The sequence below is a fragment of the Calidris pugnax genome, unplaced genomic scaffold (genome assembly GCF_001431845.1).
Source record: "Calidris pugnax isolate Ruff unplaced genomic scaffold, ASM143184v1 scaffold30, whole genome shotgun sequence".
NCBI classification, from domain to species: Eukaryota; Metazoa; Chordata; class Aves; order Charadriiformes; family Scolopacidae; genus Calidris; species Calidris pugnax.
The window spans coordinates 4,213,263-4,230,276 of NW_015090776.1; the positions used below are offsets into that span (position 1 = coordinate 4,213,263).

General features: G+C 46.8%; 1 protein-coding gene across 1 annotated transcript in view; it reads left to right on the forward strand.

Annotated features, from left to right (window-relative positions):
* Positions 1-16,736, forward strand: part of NLRC5 (NLR family, CARD domain containing 5) — a 48,954-nt gene extending 32,218 nt beyond the window's left edge. The window contains exons 27-49 of the mRNA XM_014947005.1: positions 101-163; positions 824-907; positions 1,373-1,456; positions 2,066-2,155; positions 2,820-2,885; positions 3,356-3,439; positions 3,516-3,599; positions 4,158-4,244; positions 4,699-4,779; positions 5,308-5,391; positions 6,215-6,298; positions 6,949-7,032; positions 7,712-7,795; positions 7,888-7,971; positions 8,698-8,781; positions 9,282-9,365; positions 10,207-10,290; positions 11,311-11,394; positions 12,336-12,419; positions 12,583-12,666; positions 13,416-13,499; positions 14,554-14,637; positions 15,663-16,736. Of these exons, the coding sequence (XP_014802491.1) occupies positions 101-163; positions 824-907; positions 1,373-1,456; positions 2,066-2,155; positions 2,820-2,885; positions 3,356-3,439; positions 3,516-3,599; positions 4,158-4,244; positions 4,699-4,779; positions 5,308-5,391; positions 6,215-6,298; positions 6,949-7,032; positions 7,712-7,795; positions 7,888-7,971; positions 8,698-8,781; positions 9,282-9,365; positions 10,207-10,290; positions 11,311-11,394; positions 12,336-12,419; positions 12,583-12,666; positions 13,416-13,499; positions 14,554-14,637; positions 15,663-15,738 (1,891 nt within the window). The 3' untranslated portion in view covers positions 15,739-16,736. The remainder of the gene's footprint in view (positions 1-100; positions 164-823; positions 908-1,372; positions 1,457-2,065; positions 2,156-2,819; positions 2,886-3,355; positions 3,440-3,515; positions 3,600-4,157; positions 4,245-4,698; positions 4,780-5,307; positions 5,392-6,214; positions 6,299-6,948; positions 7,033-7,711; positions 7,796-7,887; positions 7,972-8,697; positions 8,782-9,281; positions 9,366-10,206; positions 10,291-11,310; positions 11,395-12,335; positions 12,420-12,582; positions 12,667-13,415; positions 13,500-14,553; positions 14,638-15,662) is intronic.
* The last annotated feature ends 278 nt before the right edge of the window (positions 16,737-17,014 follow it).

The window sequence follows — 17,014 nt, forward strand, 5'->3', positions numbered from 1 at the left end:
CTCAGAATGTTTGAAGCCCAGCAGCTCAGCTTTAAAGGGACTACAAAGCTTGTAATCTTTGAAGAGTGATGCTGAAGGACTGTCTTTTGTATTTGTTCAGGTCACGTGAAAATGCCTTTTTGCATTTAGGAGCAAGCACACGAAGCCAAAAGACATCCTGCAGGTACTGGTATATGACATTTAATTATAATTCACTGGTTTTCATTAGGTTTGAAACACTATTGCAGGTAGACAAATTTCCTCTTGTATAAAGAGCTCATGGGCTGCTAGTCAAGGAGCTTGGGCTAGTAGCTGGAGCTTTGGGGCTCAATTCAGCTGCCTAAGTGTAACTCAGTACCATTTGAGATTCATTGTGATGGCAGAGGCCTCTACCTTTCTTGCCCACTGGGCTGCCCATGATAATCTTGAGTGGCACCAAATTCTGTTGCACAAGTGACTTGAGCCTCAGCTAAAACATTTTCCAAACGTGTGCCTCAAATTCTGGGTGATAATCTCTATATGAGCATCAGTGTGATGGGTATGTGATACGTGTCTGCAGCCTCTCTGGGACCAGTGGTTCCTGGGTGTAAAGAAGACTATAACATGTCTCCAGTTCAGCACCAAGGAGATGGCAAAAAATGTGAAAAAGATCTGTTTCCCACTGAGAACGTGGGGTTTGTCATTACTAAGACAACTTAGTTACGAGAACTATCGAATACTGGTTCATCTAAGGGCATTCATCTTGGTGAATGTTGCACAGAGACTGGCTGATGGGCAGGTCTCTCTGCTCAAGCTGAGCCTGGTGCCTGACCGTGTTTTAACTCTCTTGCTGTCTCCTCTGCAGGGTGGTGGACTGTGCCATCGATCAGGGGCAGACAGAGGAGCTCTGCAGAGCCCTGGAGGAGTGTGGGTGGCCAGCAGAGGTGGAGTAAGTGGGGTTGTTGCCATGACCTTGAACAGGAGTCACTGGGGGAGAGTTGGATTGGCATGGGTTGGCATCGCCTGGCTTTTCCAGCTTGTCTCTGTGTGTGTGTGCTTGTTCAGACTATTAGAAACAAAATTGATTAGTAACCATAAAGCTTCTGTGTATATATATATTTTAAGAGGGCTGGAGCTGGTGGGACAGCTTACTTGGGTTTTTCACTCTGTGGCTGTTCTGAGGCATTTCTTGCTCTGCTCTGAGCTTGTGTTCAGACCTCTTCATCTGAGCTGGCTCTGGAGCTTATGAATGAGGCAGTTTTGTAGAGCAGCAGTTTGTTTTAGACAGAACTTTAATGGCTGAGCTGGGATTTAAGTCCAAGAAATTTGGCTTTTTCCTTCAAAGCTTCTCAGAGAAGCTTTGCTGCTTAAAAGGCTGCGTTTTGGTCGTCCACCTTGTTCTTCTGCCTTTCAGTCTCTCCAGGAATCAGCTGGGAGATGAAGGCCTGAGGTGCCTCTTGGACCACTTGCATCGAGTGCCCATTACCTGTAACCTCAAGTAAGAACACATACGGTGAATGTGGGGTGCCCTGGCAGAAAGGGCTTCACGTGATCCCTCCTGAAGTCCTGCTTCTTTGCTCACTCCAGCCTTAGGAGGTATGGTCTGAGTGAGCCATGAGCACAACTCAAGACCTCCAGGCCAGGGTGATCCAAAATATAAGTTCAAGTCTCTCTATTAGTGTCAGCAGGAGATAACAAGCCCCAGAGTAGTGTGACAGAAGTTAACCCAGTCCCCTGAGTTTTCAGTTCATGGCTTTTCTCTGTGTGTTGTCCTCTTTGAATAACTCAAGGACCATAGGTGCTGTGGGCTGACACCAGCCTCTCCCCTCCCCTTTCTGGTGGGGAAGCAACTGCTCCAGCAGTCAGTTGCCACTGGAATGCAAGAGGTGGCCTGGAAGGTGGCTGTGTCACCCACGTTGTCGTTGCTGTGTCTTGGGGTGGTTTGGTGCATTTAGCACAGCCGGAGGGGCCCAGCACCCCACAAACTGTTCTGCCTTCGGTGGCAACTTGAGTTTTGCCTCTGTGGCTGAGGAGCCTGGGGACAATTCTGAGGACCTCCTGAGCCTGAGTCTTAGCACCTGAAAAACCTTCCTTTTTTTCTGTCCAGCCTCAGTGATAATAGGATTTCTAAGGATGGAGTTCTGCATCTCTTAAATGCTTTTGCCACATCTGGAAATACCACTGAAGTTCAAGTAAGGTACGTGTTTCTCCCTACTAATTCTTGACTCTCCCCTGCTTGTTTTCCTCTTAATTATCCTAAAGTTTGTGATCTTCAGGTAATAATGATGAGGGTCACATTTTCAACTACCTTTATGTATAAGTCCATGCAAAGCTTTTGTTTATGTCTGTTTCTACTGGGTGGGAAGCTGCCAAGGAGGAAGCTTGCAGAACAGATGTTCCACAAGGCAAAGTCATTTTTGTGTATAAAGACACAGGTATTCAGCTGTACTAACTGTTTTCACATATGCATCTGGAAAAAAAACCCTTCAGGGCAGGAGTCAGCATTTGCTCTCTAAAAATGTGGTCCTGAATTCACTTCAGTATGTTGAGGTTTCAGAGTGAGTCTGTTGAAAGCCATTTCCAGTGTTCTTTACTTGGATTTGTGACTTTAGAGAGCAGGGCAGGTCAGGATTGCTTCTCCAGCCACCAGTGCTGCCTTATGCCAATTTAGCATTAGCAAAAACATACTGAAGCATTTCTCTGATGTGGTTTATTGTAGGGAGAAGTGAGCTGGGCCAGGTACCTCTGTCCCTGCTATGCTCTGTTGCTTTGTGCAGTTTGATGTGTTGTTAAATTCTGAGTGCTGGGAAAAATAGTCATTTTCCTGTCAAATCTTACACTCACTTGTCTTCTCTGTGCAGTTTGTGCTCCAAAGCAACTTTGAAAATCAGGTTGACAAGCAGAGGTGACCCAAGAAAGATTTTGAGGTAATGGTACAAATATTTTTTGTGATTTCTTTGACAAAGGTGGCACCCTTTTCTAGGGACAAGGCAGACAAAACCTCTTATTCCCCCTAGGTTTTGGCCCAGTGATATTTTGCAGTAGTAGATGATAACTTTCCTTGGGTTGACTTTCTGAGAAGAGTTTTCTCACATTACAGGGAATCCCACATCTCTTTCTCTCACTGCTTCCCCACTGACCATTCCTCACCTAGGAACCTGTAGGAGGCCCTGTCACAAAAGCAGCACCATTAACGTACACATGTGCTGTATCAGAACATCTCAACAGATGTTTTTGAAGTGTACTGCAATCTTTATTGGAAGCCCCGGAAGACATTTAAGGTTTTGGTGTCATCCTTCTTTCTCTGTGGGGAAAGGTTGTGATGCCTGAGATCTCTTCATCAGAAAGCCTGAACTTTTGTAAGGCACTAAAACTCTTCTCTTTTGCATCCTTTCAGACTCGCAGAGTGCAACTTTCAGCCAGAGCACTTGGAAAAGTTGTGCTTGCTCCTGGAAAAGTGCACTGGTCTGACAGAGTACATGTGAGTTACTGCCTGCTTGGACCCATTTGGCTGGGCTTCTTTGTAAGCTGTTTATTACAATGATCTTTGATTCTAGATCTTCGAATAACAACATGACACTCCAAGCTGTGGAGAGACTTTTGCATTCACTGAGGAAAAATCTGGGTCCTCTGAAAATAAGGTATTGTGTCACTGTGCTGTTTTAGATACTGATCTGAGGCTGGTCTGGTCATTTAAGATCTCCTTTCATCAAAAACAAAAGCAAATTGTCCTTCTTCCAAAGATAGCTCACGTTGGCCTGAGAAATTCCCATGGGTGACTAAGTTATTGGTATTTCAGCTTTATCTCCTTGATTCCTACTAAGCATCACGTAAAGCTGTGTCTCTAGACCTCTACCTGCCTTACAAAGAATGTTGCTAATTCTGGTGAACACATACCGTGTCCTTGCCAGAGCATCCCGCAATTCACCTGCGTAATGAGTTCTTCACTTTGTGATACAGGACCGGGCTCCCTCTCGCTGCTGTCAGCGGTGGGCAGGCAGGAGGGAAGTTAGTGTTTGTGTTCTCAGCAGGGAAGCCAAGCTGCTTCTCTGTTTGCACCCGGTTTCCTACATAGACATTGCTCTGATGAGCAAAGCAGCCTTTCTGTGTGTATTGAAGTGCTGAGCACTCGGCTGCCGGAGGCAGAGATGGATCCATGCCTGTGGATAAAGCAGAGCTGCTTATATTCTGCTTTGCAGCATAGAAGAGCCATGGGTGTGTAAAGAAAGTGTCACAAATCTCCTTGAGCTGGCTGTCCAGGCCTGTGGAAACATTACTGAGATCACGTAAGTAGCACCTCCAGTTCTAGTATCTTTTAGATATCTTCTTTTCGCCTGATGCTTTTAAGGAAATGGGATTGAAGCCAGCACTTTAACTTGCTCTTCTGTTCTCTATTCTCTGTCTCCAGTGCATTTGTCCATTAACCAACTTGAAACAAGTTTGCTCCAAATGTCTGGTGGGTAGAAAGGCGTATAGAAAGTTTGTGGTCGCACACCTTAGTAGGTGTAGTGGAAAGGAGACCATGTTCCTCGTCTCTCTTGGGAGAAAGATTGCCCAGATTAGGGTGGCTTTGGAACTAGTTTAAATACTTTAAACCTCTTCAGAGATGGGTGGTTAGCATTCATGCACCAGCATAGTCCTGTACTATCCACTCCTCCTGATTTTTCTTCTGGAAAACAGCATTTGCTCTCCCTCAAGAGTTCACAAGCTCATGATGTTCTCTAATCTCTACCTTTCCAGGATGTGTAAAGATAAACCCCTCTTCCAATTAGGCGTAAGTTTCCCACGCTGCCTGGAGAAGGTGGAATCGGTCACCTGCAGGTGAGGAAGAGGCTATTTGTCATTATTTTCTGCTTGTTCTGAAACTTTCCGTGGGCTGAGAAATATCTTCAGCGTGTCTGAGGTTCTGGTCTCCATGGGTTTGGTCTCGGAGTGCCTCTGTGCCACTCACACAGAAGGAACATTATTCACACGTCTGTGTCTTTCAGGCCACCCTCCTTCACAAGGTAAAAAAATTCTGCCTACTGTCCCTACAGGACCAGGAGCACTCAGGAGACATGAGCACTTTGAAGACTCTTAAGACACGCTGGCTTTTGCATGAATGTGTAGAGCAGGAACAGCATTAGTGTCTTTCCCCCTTTGTGTAGCTGAAGGAGGAGGCAGCTGCCATCTTCTGCAGCTGGGGAAGGGCTGTGTTTCTCTGCACTGGACTGTGGTGTAGATGGGACATAGCAGGAGAGCTCAGGGAGGGCACTTTGTTCCCTAGCCTGGTCCTGAGGGACACCAGATGCTGCAGTGGGCATGTGCTGATCATCACTGACAGTTCCGTTGTATGTTTGTATCCTGCAGATTGAATCTGTATAAGCCAGAAATCAAGGCAGCTTGCTTCTACCAAAGGGTTCAAGAAAAATGCGCTCAGCTTCAAGAACTGAGGTGAGTTGACAGGCATTGTAGAGGATTATTTTTTGGGGGGGGAAGGGCAGTTTGTCCTTGTGTGTGCAGGAGAGCACACAGGAGGGCAGGGGAGAGGCCAGTGCAAGGTCCCAGTCCATAGGCCCTGGGTCTCTCTCTTAGAGTGTTTGGATTGAGAATATGGAAAGATGCTTCGAGGGCTGGAACCCCTCTGCTGTGAGGCCAGGCTGAGAGAGCTGAGGGTGTTCATCCTGGAGAAGGCTCTGGGGAGACCTTAGAGCAGCTTTCCAGTATCTGACGTGGCGATAATAAAGCTGGAGAGGGACTTTCTACAAGGGCATGTAGAGATAGGACGAGAGGTAATGGCTGCAAACTGGAAGAGGGGAGATTGAGATGAGAGGTGGGGAAGAACTTGTTTGGTGTGAGGGTGGTGAGAGCCTGGCCCAGGTTGCCCAGAGAAGCTGTGGCTGCCCCATCCCTGGAGGGGTTCAAGGCCAGCTTGGAAGGGACTTGGAGCAACCTGGTGTGGTGGCAGGCGTCCCTGCTCAACTAGATGATCTTTAAGATCCCTTCCAACCTAAACCATTCTATGATTCTTTGAAAACAGAAAATACCCATAGACTTAGTGGCTTTCTGGGGTATCCTTTGAAAACATCTAAATCTCCCCTGTGCCCAGACAACCTGTACGCTCTTATTGTGGCTGGAAACTTCCATGGGACCTTGTCAAGTGTCAGTGTCATGACACTTCTTCAATATCCCAGCACTGGTGAGCTTTAGTACCAGCTTGGTACAGACCTTGCATCATCAGCGGGCATAGTCCATATCTGTTGTTCTGTCCTTGCAGATGGTCTCAGGTTGAGCTCCACAATGATGAAGCAGAAATGCTGGTGAGGATCTTGCTGCCTCTTCCAGAACTGAAGAAGTTTGGGTATGTCCCCAGATGAGGACTTTTCCACGTCTTTATCACTTGTGTAACCCTGTGCCTCACCCTGATCCTCTCTGAAACAGTCTGCCTGGAATATGGCCATGAGCCCTGTAATCTTTCCTGAGCCATGTCTAGGTTGTGAACTCAACAGCTCTCTGAGGTTCATGCTGAAGGTGGTTATAGGGGCACGATGTGCTTGTTTTGAAGTGTTTTCCTCTTCCGCTTTTTTGAAATGAAAGCAATTTGAGACTGAGACTTTGGCTCTTGTTTACAATTTTATACTATCCTCCTGTGTAAAAGCTTTTTTTTTTTTTTTTGGTATAAATAGCGTTCAGTCCTTTTCATAGCCTTCTTCAACTGCCTGTGAGAGGCAGACATCTCTGTCCAGGGAAATGTTGGGGATTGGTTTGCCCAGGCAAACCAATACAGGTACTGTGCTGTTTGGTACATGTGCATCATGTGAACATCTCTGAACTGCCTACTCCTTGTAGTCCTGTACAGGGGAGGTGTGGAAACCTCTCCAAACTTACTGGTGCCTGATGTCATAGCCGGCTGGGGTTTGGGATGGGGCAGTTTGCCTGCCTGTGCAGTAAACTCCTCTTTCTCTTCCTGCGGAGACCTGACCTTCTTCTTTGACCCTTGCTGTTTTGCAGGCTGACCTCTAGCAGTATTACCCCAACTGGAATCGATTATTTGCTCATGGGCTTGCAGAATTGCCAGGCCATTGAAGAGCTCAAGTGAGTACGTTGTTACCAGGCTGTCCAGGTCTTTCTAGAAGCTTTAGTTAAACTGCAGCCTCTCTTCTGCCTGTGCTGTGGACAGCTGTGGTTTTCCTGAGGGCTGGAGGACTTCAGATAGGAAAGAACAACAATTCCTTTTTATTTGCAGTAAACAATGAGTGAGAGAGACAGAGATCTCTGTCTGTGGCAGGGAATGTCTAGTGAAGAAATAGAAGTGTTTTGGTAGCTGTTTTTTGCATGGATCTTGTAGTGGGAGGTTTCCCACTGCATGGGAGGCCGTGTTCCCCATGCAGCCATCCCAGACAACCTTTCACTCCTGGAGGATGATGTGGGGTCTGCACACAGAGCTGGCTTTCCCAGGCACCCACATCCAGCTGTTCAGAAGTGCCACCCGACCGTGTGTCGTTGTTGTGAGAGCATTGCCATCTTCTGGTCACAATGGCACCTTGCTCCACGAGGGGCTGGGTTCTTGCTCCAGAGATTTGGGATTCTCTTGGAATTTTATTAGGATCCAAACTCATCCGGTAGAATTGCACTAGAGAATAAAATTTAAAACTATTCACAGGGTCTAGAGTACACTCCCGCTTCTTCCACCCTTGTTCTGCTCTCCTTTGCTCTGAGCTCACACAGCTGCCTTATGGGTAGTTACTTGTTCCTGTGTTATTTCCTCTTTTAGCCTGGGCCACATGAAGCTTGGCAGCACTGCAGTCCCTAAGCTTGTGCTGGGACTTCGTGAAATGCCATCTCTGAAAAGGCTTGTGTAAGTATGTGGCTGCAGCTCCCCTCCAGCCTGGCGTGTGGTATTGAATAACACCACATTAATGTCCCTTTTCCTGGGGATGTTGTTTCCAGCTTGAACCATAACAGTATTTGTAACGACGGCTGCTGCAGACTCGCAGAAGCCTTGAGGAATATGCACTACATCGAGGAAATCAAGTAAGTTTCTCCTTTCTTACAGTCTCTCACAGCAGAGAAGTGACCATTAGTGCCAGCATTTGGAGAGACCCAGATGTGCTTTTACGTGGTGGTGTAGCAAAGACAGAGAGGTTGCAAAATGCTCTTTTATGAGGTACCTTGGGCTAGAGGAAATCAGAAACTGATTGATGAGGAGAATTACGTTTAACCCCACTCTGCAATCACATAGAATGTGGATTAAACAGCCTCTGGATTTAAATCTTCTCTGGATTTAAATCTTCTCTGAAATCCCTGGGATCCAGGAGAGGGCCAGAGGCCCCCTTCTCTCCTGGGAGAGCCTTGGACCCAGCACTTACCTGCTCTGAAAAGATCTCAATGTAGAGCTAGCCTTAGGCTTGCTCTGCTTTCCTGCCCCTCTTTCTAGCCATATTCTGTCCATTCTCCACCGTAGTGGTTTGGAAAATAATAACCAGCTGTTTCCTGTCTCGGTATTCTGGCTGAAGTAATTTCCCATCCATTAACAAGATCCAGTGATTTTGATTGCTCTTTGCAATTTTTTTTTTTAAAAACCTAATTAACAGCTGTTAGTCTTCCATGAGATAGTTGAGACAAGCAGTTCTTTGATTCTGCTGCCAAGGTCAGAGGTGTCATCCAGCAGATGGGAGACATTAAATAAGATCTCATACTTTGCCTGATGCTTAACATTTTCCTTTATAACACACGCAGCCTTTCTTCTCTTCTTTAAAGTTTAAGCCACAACAAGATTGGAGATCCAGGCCTGATAAGTCTGGCTGCTGTCCTGCTGGAAATGCAAAACCTGAAAAGAATCAAGTGAGTCCCTTTGTTTTGTTGGGAGCGGTTTGAGTTCTGGCCGCAGTTGGTAGGAAGCCTGTGTAGGAAGCTCTGTGCCACCTTCACCTACACAGTGTTCCACCTTCCAGCTTTTCAATATCATTGAAGACCTGATACAAGATCTACCACACCAGTGGAAGGTGTTTCCTCCCCTGCCCTCGCTGTGTACGCTGGGGTCTGGCAGTGACTTCTGCCAGAGACTCTGTGAGTGAAGGTTAGGGCTATGTCCTCATGTGGTCACCCCAAGAGACAGCGGTGGCCATCTGACTCACACCTTGACAAAACCACACTGCAAATCCCTGTGCCATTTTCCAGAGCCTCCGGAAAGCCTTCATTGTCTCTGGACACACCACTGCAGCCCCGTGTAACCTGTTGTTGCGGTGACCCAAGCCTCCTATTGAGCGAGGCAAACAGTGAAATATCTTAAGCTGATATATTCTAGTTCTTCAGTCACTGACAGTCGTTCATGGTTATTTTAGCCTTTCAGGGAACAGTCCTAGTCCTGCTGGAGGGGAAAAGCTGATGGAAGCTCTTGCCTATTGCCAGCGCATCGAGGAGCTTCTGTAAGTGTGTCATTTCCAATGTCCCTTCAGGAAGCTGGGCAAAAATCAAGACACAGAAACCAAATCTAGTGTGGGTCCAGTAAACCCAAAATCAGTTTTCTCACTGATTCTTAGGAGAGTGGGGTAAAAACTTAGAGCTACATGGGATAGGAATGTCTGAGTGGTTTGGGGATTGGTTGTTCACTGGAGTCCCTCGGAGATTCCCATGAACCATATGCACTGCATTAGTGGGGAGGAACTGAATCTGTGGTTTAATTGCCAGTGTCACAGGCATATGGGCTGCGCAGTGCCTGTGTTGTGTGAGAAATCAGCATTAATCTATGTTTCCCTGCAAAAATGGAGGGAAAATGACAGAGAGAGGCTTTACTCAGCCAGAGGTATTATCAGTCATTCGATTCCAAACCAGTTTATAGAATGTATATGCCTCTGCTGTATTAAATAAATAAAATCTAAAAAAGAACAAATGAGAAACAGTTACACTTAAAATGCTGGAGTTATTCATGTAACCTTCAGCTTAAAGTGTACTGGACTGAGGGCACATATTAAAAAGTGCAATTTCAGTTTAATTTCAGCTCAGGACAGCTCAGTCAGAAAGGAGATCAGTGTGCTCTTGAGAAGTGCAAGTCAGTTTTACTTCCCTGTTTAACTCCTGCTGCAGGATTACAAATCCTGGTCGTTCTTTCCTCCCACTCCCAGTCTCCTTTGAATAGTGGACATTAGCTCCTTTCAGCATAGTCCCGTGCACATGTCAGTGAGGAATGGGGGTCAAGGATACTGTGTGGGTGACACACGGGTGAGGAATGAGGCTCTGCCGGTAACATTCCATTTCTGCTCCTTCCAGACTGTCCAGGAATGCTTTCGGAGACGGGACAGTAGTGAAACTTGCCCTCTGTCTGCCTCACATGACCAACCTCAAGATTCTGCAGTAAGTGTCAGCCTCTGCTCCAGGAAAGCTGGATATCCTGGGAAATGTGGCATGGTTGAAAAGAAGGCATGAAAGAAGGCATGTCTCAGGATTGAGAAACCCCCCACAATTACTGTGCTGTGTAAAGTCACATCAGCTATTCTTGCATCGTCTCTTGCAGCGTTAACTTTAGAAATGAACCAGACATTCTATAGACAGTAAAATAACCCTTAAAATTGAGTGAAGTATGTTGGCCTCTGGCTGTCCTCTCGTTCTGGTGTAATGTAAGCATAAATGTGGTCCCTCGCTGCTTTGTGGAGGCACCTCTGAGTCGTTTATCCCCCTGAACTCAGTGGTATTATGTTTTTAAACCTTTCATGGAAGTCTCTCCAAGGCTCTAACACATAAGACTTTCTCATACTGTTTTATAGTAGCAAAGCAAGAAATGGGTGAGCTAGAAGAGCTCACTGGGCTCATTTAGCTTAGTGATGTGTCTTCCAGCCTGTGTCTAAGATATCATCAGAAGATAACTAAGAAAAGGAACCCCAGTGGTGGGAGTCTTCAGTCATCTGGATAAGTTCTTACCTTCACTAGAAAGGTGTTGGAAAATGCGCAGATATGAGATTTCTCATCTGCTCTCTGTTCTTAAGGCTATTCCTCACCCATCTCACACCAATTCCATGAGCACAGAGCTGGAGCAGGCTCCCGGTGGTACTGGGCAGCCTTTGCTTTGGCAAGGCCTGGCTGACTGTGCTCCTTCCTTGAGGAGCAGGAGCAGATCCACTGAACTTGCCTGTTCTTAGGGCTAAGTGTCGTTGGCAGCAACAGGAGCCATGTGACTGCTAGCCACACTGCTGGCCCCACGTTGCCTCCCTCTTTTCCAGACCCCTTCATTAAGACTATCTACAAGGATGGCAGGTTATTACCAGCACTTAGGAGCTGGTTCAGAACATGTAGTTGTCTTCCTGGCAAGTTAAATACGAGTTTCTGTTACAGCTTTATTCTAAAGTAATCCTCCAATACTTATGTTTCTTTTGTTAGCTTGCAGAACAATAACATTGGGCCAGCAGGCGGGATGGAGGTGGCCAGAGCCCTGGTGGCATGTAGGCTGCTGGAAGAGATAAGGTAGGCCATGGCAGGTGCACGTGGGATAGTGCCAAACCTGCGGATCGCTGTCACTCTGGGTGGGAATCATTTCAGCTCACAGGCCTGAGCCTGTCACATAGGCTCTTTCTGTGCTCAGGGGGACTCTGCAATCCCTCCAGCTGTGCTCAACACTCTTTGCAGGATGAGAAGAGACACTCTCTGGAGGTCACTGCTGCCTGCAGGGCAGTGCAGATCGCTTGAGATGTTAAACCTTGTCTGCCCACGCTGTTTGCCAGGATTTGTGTAGCCACATACTGTCGAGCTACTGTATGAAGTAACTTGGAAAGCGATAGAATTTCTAAATATGGAACTGAAAGAATGGAGTGATGTGAATTAACTCTTCCTCCTGCATCCTTGATACCACCGTTCTTTGTTGTGTGCTTATCCTTAACTAACGAGTTGAATTAGAGTGATGGTAATTTAGGTGTGGGATGTGGTAGAGCCGGGAAGGTATCACCTTGGCTTGTGTTTGCTGGTAGAAGAGAACAGAGCAGCACACTCTGGTAAAGGCTGGAAAGCTGAGAGCTGTGTCTCCTTCCCACTCTCCCATACTGTCATTTCCTCTTAAGTCACAGCAGCCATTAACTCCAGTATAACTTCTCATTTCCAGTTTGAGATGCGATACGGGATGTGCTGCAGGTCTGTCCATCTTAGCCACTGGTATAACTCCAGCTTACTCTCCGGGTGCAGTTCAGTGCACAATGGACTTAAGTTGTGAGTTAGAGCAGGGCTGTCATTCCCATTTCAGCAAGCAGAGAATTGGCCCTGAGTTGCCATGTGTGGATCTGGCTTGTCCTCACTTACTCTGGGTACTAGTTATTGACTGCTAAATTCGCCTAGTTACATTTTGGTGGTGGCTTTTTCTCTGACTGTACCTGCTTTTTCTGCAGCCACTCAAAGCTTCTTCATTGTTCTTCCAGTTTATCAGAAAATGACCTTGGGGAAGAAAGTATCCATGCACTGTCCAAGGGGCTGCCGTGCTTTGAACACCTCCGGAAGGTTGAGTGAGTACCAGGCACCGAGGGCTGCCAGGGCCCCACGTGGCTGCTCTGGTTATAGCGTTACTGGGGTGGGAGTACAGTGGATGGTGCTGGTGTGCTGTATTCCCAACCCGTTCTGACACCAAACATGCCCCCTTTTTTTGGTTTTCTCTCCCTGCTGCTTCAGCTTGAAACTCTGTGGAATCACTGATGATGCTTCAAAATCACTTTCTCATGGCTTCCGACAGTGCCCTGCCATGGAGGAGATAATGTGAGTGGGGGAGTGGATGGGGAGACCCTTCAACATGCTGGTCGCTCTTGTTTAAATGTCTGCTCTTACTTTCAAATGCTGTACAGTTCTGATGTTGCTAAATACTTACTGCTACCTACCACTAAGTACTTTTTAGTGATAAATTTACTAGTAGTTTACTAATTGACTGAATTCACTGCTAAAAATTTCCTGGTATAGCTAGTAGTTTACTGGAAGCTGAAAGTGAAAAGTTGAATGGCTTGTGGGGTGGCCCCACAGAATTTTCTCATTTGCTAATGCATCAAACAGTGAAAAACCCAGCCTTTCAAGAGCCCTGCGAGCTATCCTGTGAAAGAGCTCAGAGCCAAAAGGCAACTTTAGGAGCAGGTCTGAGAAGGGCCTTAGCTGCTGCAGTAGTTTAATGCCATCAGCAGAAGAAGGAGTTGCTCTGGGGTAAAGCTGTGTGTTCAGTGGTCATTGCCATTTTTGCATCTCATTCCCTGGCCCTGCAGGACTCTGGAGATAACCACAGTCCTCAGGCTCTGTGGTGACATTCCCTGGTGTCTTACCATACATGGAAATACGTGGTGAAACAGAGGAAATTCCTCAAAATTATGCTTGTAAAACAGGGGAGTGTTTACCTGCAATTATAAGAGGGTGAAAAGATCTTGTAAACAGTCTAATGTGTGAGGAAGTTTTATCACAGCGCTGCTGTTGTTCCCCTTGTGTTTATCGACTGACTCATGGTTGGGGTTTCTTGTCTGTCTCAGACTGTCTTGGAACGCCCTCGGTGATGGAGGAGCCCAAGAGCTGGCCAGTGCTCTCCCAGGGATGGAAAAGCTGAAGATGTTAGAGTGAGTACACCTTGAGAGCAACCCCGGGGAGACTTGTTTTTCAGTCGGAGCCCTCAGCCACAACACTTCCAAAAGGGGAGAGATGTTAGAACCACCAACAGGCTTTTGCAGTCCAAATTCTTACTTGGCATTCTTGCAGCGTGCCCCGAGGGCCAGCCTTGCTTGGGTGATACACAGCACAGGGAGGCATTTGCCATTTAAGGTGTTTGCAGTGTAGCTAGCTAAGCAGAAGCTAGTCTGTGAAGGCCTCCTGTTTGAATCAGGGAAGACAAACTGGTATTTCATACCGCTGAATGACCTCGGGTGAGCTGCTTCCTGAAAGCTTTTACTTCTCTTCAGTGTCTCAGAGCACCTTGCTTGGTGAAATCCTGCAGCAAGGCAAGCAATCCATCCCCAGGATGCAGTGGCCAAATTGTGGGTGTTGGGCCAGAGGGGCTCACAGGAAGCTCAGATGCAGCTCCTGGAACTGCAGTGCAGCCAGCAGCTGGCTTCCATGTGGCTAGCTTGTGTGGTGGCCTGGTGGCATCACAGCCCAGCCCTATAAATGGGAGAGAACGTTATCTTCTGCTCAAGAACTGTTCACAAAGCTTTCCTCCCCTTGACTCTTTGGATTCCATCTCTCAGCTGTATGAAAATATCAGTCTGTGGGTCACAGGGTCAGGAACTGAGCCTTGTTTGTCTTGGGCAGGGAAACTACATGGTAGAGCCTGGCTGTTCTACAGGTACAAGCAGAAAGGTTGTGTCGGAGGTAGGAGGACTTGTTACTAGTGTTTTCTGGCACCAAGCTCCAAGTGGGATCTGTGAGAATGCTCCAGGGGCAAGAGATCTGTTGCCTCCAGTCCTGTTGCTAGGAGGAGGTCACAGGGAGCAGTGCACACTCACTTGCATAATTAGGGCCACGGTCATAAAGATGAGGCTGATGTAAGTTGTATGACACTACTGTGCTTGTGCAAAATGTAGCTTTGCTGGGACAGGAGGAGGAGCCAGTGATTACTCAGCTGTTTTCCACTCTTGATTTGGTTTTGGATTTTAAAACTCTTTGTTTCTAAAACAGCCTGGAGAAAAATCGCATTGGCGTCTATGGGGCCACAAAGCTAGCGGAGGAACTTGCCAAGTGCCCGGAGATTCAATGCATAAGGTGAGCAGGTATCAAGGAGCTTTGGGGCTGCTCAGCACAGGGAAGTCAGGGTGACCAGTCTTGGGACAGATGTGACCCATGCCAGCCTGCTGTCCCAGGTTTGCTGGCATGGAGTAGGATATTGCAGGGGACACAGATGCAAGCCAAATAAGCTGAGGATTTTCTAGGCCACCTCCACCCCCTTAGAAAGTCCTGGGAAAAAGGGACTGTAAAACCTTGCTAGCTTTAAATGGGGTAAAATGAAGACCTGCTGGTGTAATGTCCCCATCAGGAAGTTTGTTGCATTTTTTCCTGTAAGTTTTCTTTCTCCCATTAAATCTGGTTTCATTTCTGAGATACATTCCTGCCCTGTCCCACTCTGTCCTGGGATCCATATTTTGCAGATACTTGGACGCCTGTTTTTTCCCACTCTTTGTCACTGCTTCTCCAAACCCTGTGTATCAAACTGCACTGGAAACTTTTTGTAGGAGAGACCCACTCATCCTTCACCCATTTGAAAAGTCACTCTTCTCAGGGCACCTCTGGTAACTTTCTGGTAACACAGGTCCCACAGTCAAGTGTCTGTTCCTACCTGAGCTGCCTCTGGCCCTAAACAGGGCTGGAGCTTGGGATCTCTGGGTTCAGGTTGGTGGGACAGCACAGCACGCACTCCCTTGGATTCCTCGGGCCACTCTCCTCCGCACAGTAGAAGCAGCCCATTATGGGCAGTTTTGGGACAGACTCCACCAAATGAGGCAGATGAAGAAGGGTGGCTCACGTAAACCAGGTTGCTTGTGTGTAACTTGGTTCTTCCTCCCCTTTCTGAGCTCCTAGTGGCCTGTGGACTTTTCAAAGTTTTAATATCTCTCCTAAGAGAGCAAGCAGGTTGCTGCTGCGTTCCTGAAATATGGCAGCACCTCGTGCCTGTCTCAGTTTGACAAAAACCCAAAGCTGCTTCTCCCACTACTTTGGCTGCCTCCTCACTCACTCTGCTGACACAGACAGTTACACAGACAGCTACAGTGACACGTTTGCTATCGTTGCAGGCTATGGGACAATCCAGTGCCCAAGGGCCTCGCTGAGAATTTGACAAGCCAAGACCCAAGACTGTGTTTCTACTAGCAAGGAAGAGCCCTTGCCTGACTAGGGATTGCTCTCCGTCTCCCACCGCCCTCAAAAATTGCACTGAAGAATCTAGGAAATCAAAGTTCCTACAACTAAAAACTGTAACTATTAAGTCTTCCTTCATTGCACTGAACCAAGTATGAACACTGAATGGTGGTTTGGTTTTTGTGAGCTTTTATTGTAAGAAATGCAAAAGGCTATAAAGAATTGCTCCTGAGAAGGCAGTGTTCTTGCTGTAAAAACGTCAAAACTCTTCAAGAAGATGAAGTTTTATCTGCTCATGCATTCAGAAAGCCAGCGAAGTATTTAATTATCTTTAATCAAGATTACAACACCCACAGGGTGTTCCTATAAAAGAATGCATATCCTTCAGGAGAGGATGTAAAATTATTTACAAAATTGTAAATTATTGACCCTGCTACAAACTCAGGCTGTTAGAAAATTGTGTGTAACTGTGTGAAATACCTCTCTGATTTTTAGGCCAAAAAAGTTAATATATGTTTTAGTTTGCTTCATACCAGGCTCCTTTTCATACAGAATTGCCTCAGTTTCTTGGTAGAAATTTCAAGACTTGTGACATTTCAAATCATTGGCCAAAAATGATGAATATTTATACTGGGATAACAAGGAAAGGCTGAGATCACTGTAAATTTCGGTGAGAATTTAAAGTACTGAAGTAGTAAAACAATTTGTAAGAAAACTGTGGCTATTGTGTGTGAGAGGAAATGCACTACTGACTATTTTCACGTGGGGTTTTGTAGACCTTTTGGGGTTTTTTGGAAGACTTGATTGCACTAATCTCTTTGAGGTGAAGCAAGAGGTCAGTCAGCTTGAACTGTTCACTGCCTGGTAGATCCTTCAAGCCCCTGCTGTCCCCTGGATCCCAAAGCCTACGTGTTGCTGGGCAGTGGAGACTGGGGACAGAAGATCCCCAACACTCAGCAGAGGAAATGTGGAATTGTCAGAGTTGGAAGGGACCTCTAGAGATCATCTAGTCCAACCCCCTTGCTAAAGCAGGGTTGCCCAGAGCACATCACTCAGGACGGCATCCAGGCGGGGCTTGAAGATCTCCAGAGAAGGGGACTCCACACCCTCCCTGGGCAGCCTCTGCCAGGGCTCTGCCACCCTCACAGGAAAGAAGTTCTTCCTCATATTTGAATGGAACTTCCCATGTTCCAGCTTGTGCCTGTTGCTCCTCATCCTGTCACTGGGATCCACTGAAAAGAGTTCGGCTCCATCATCATTCATCCCACCCTTTAGATACTTGTAAGCG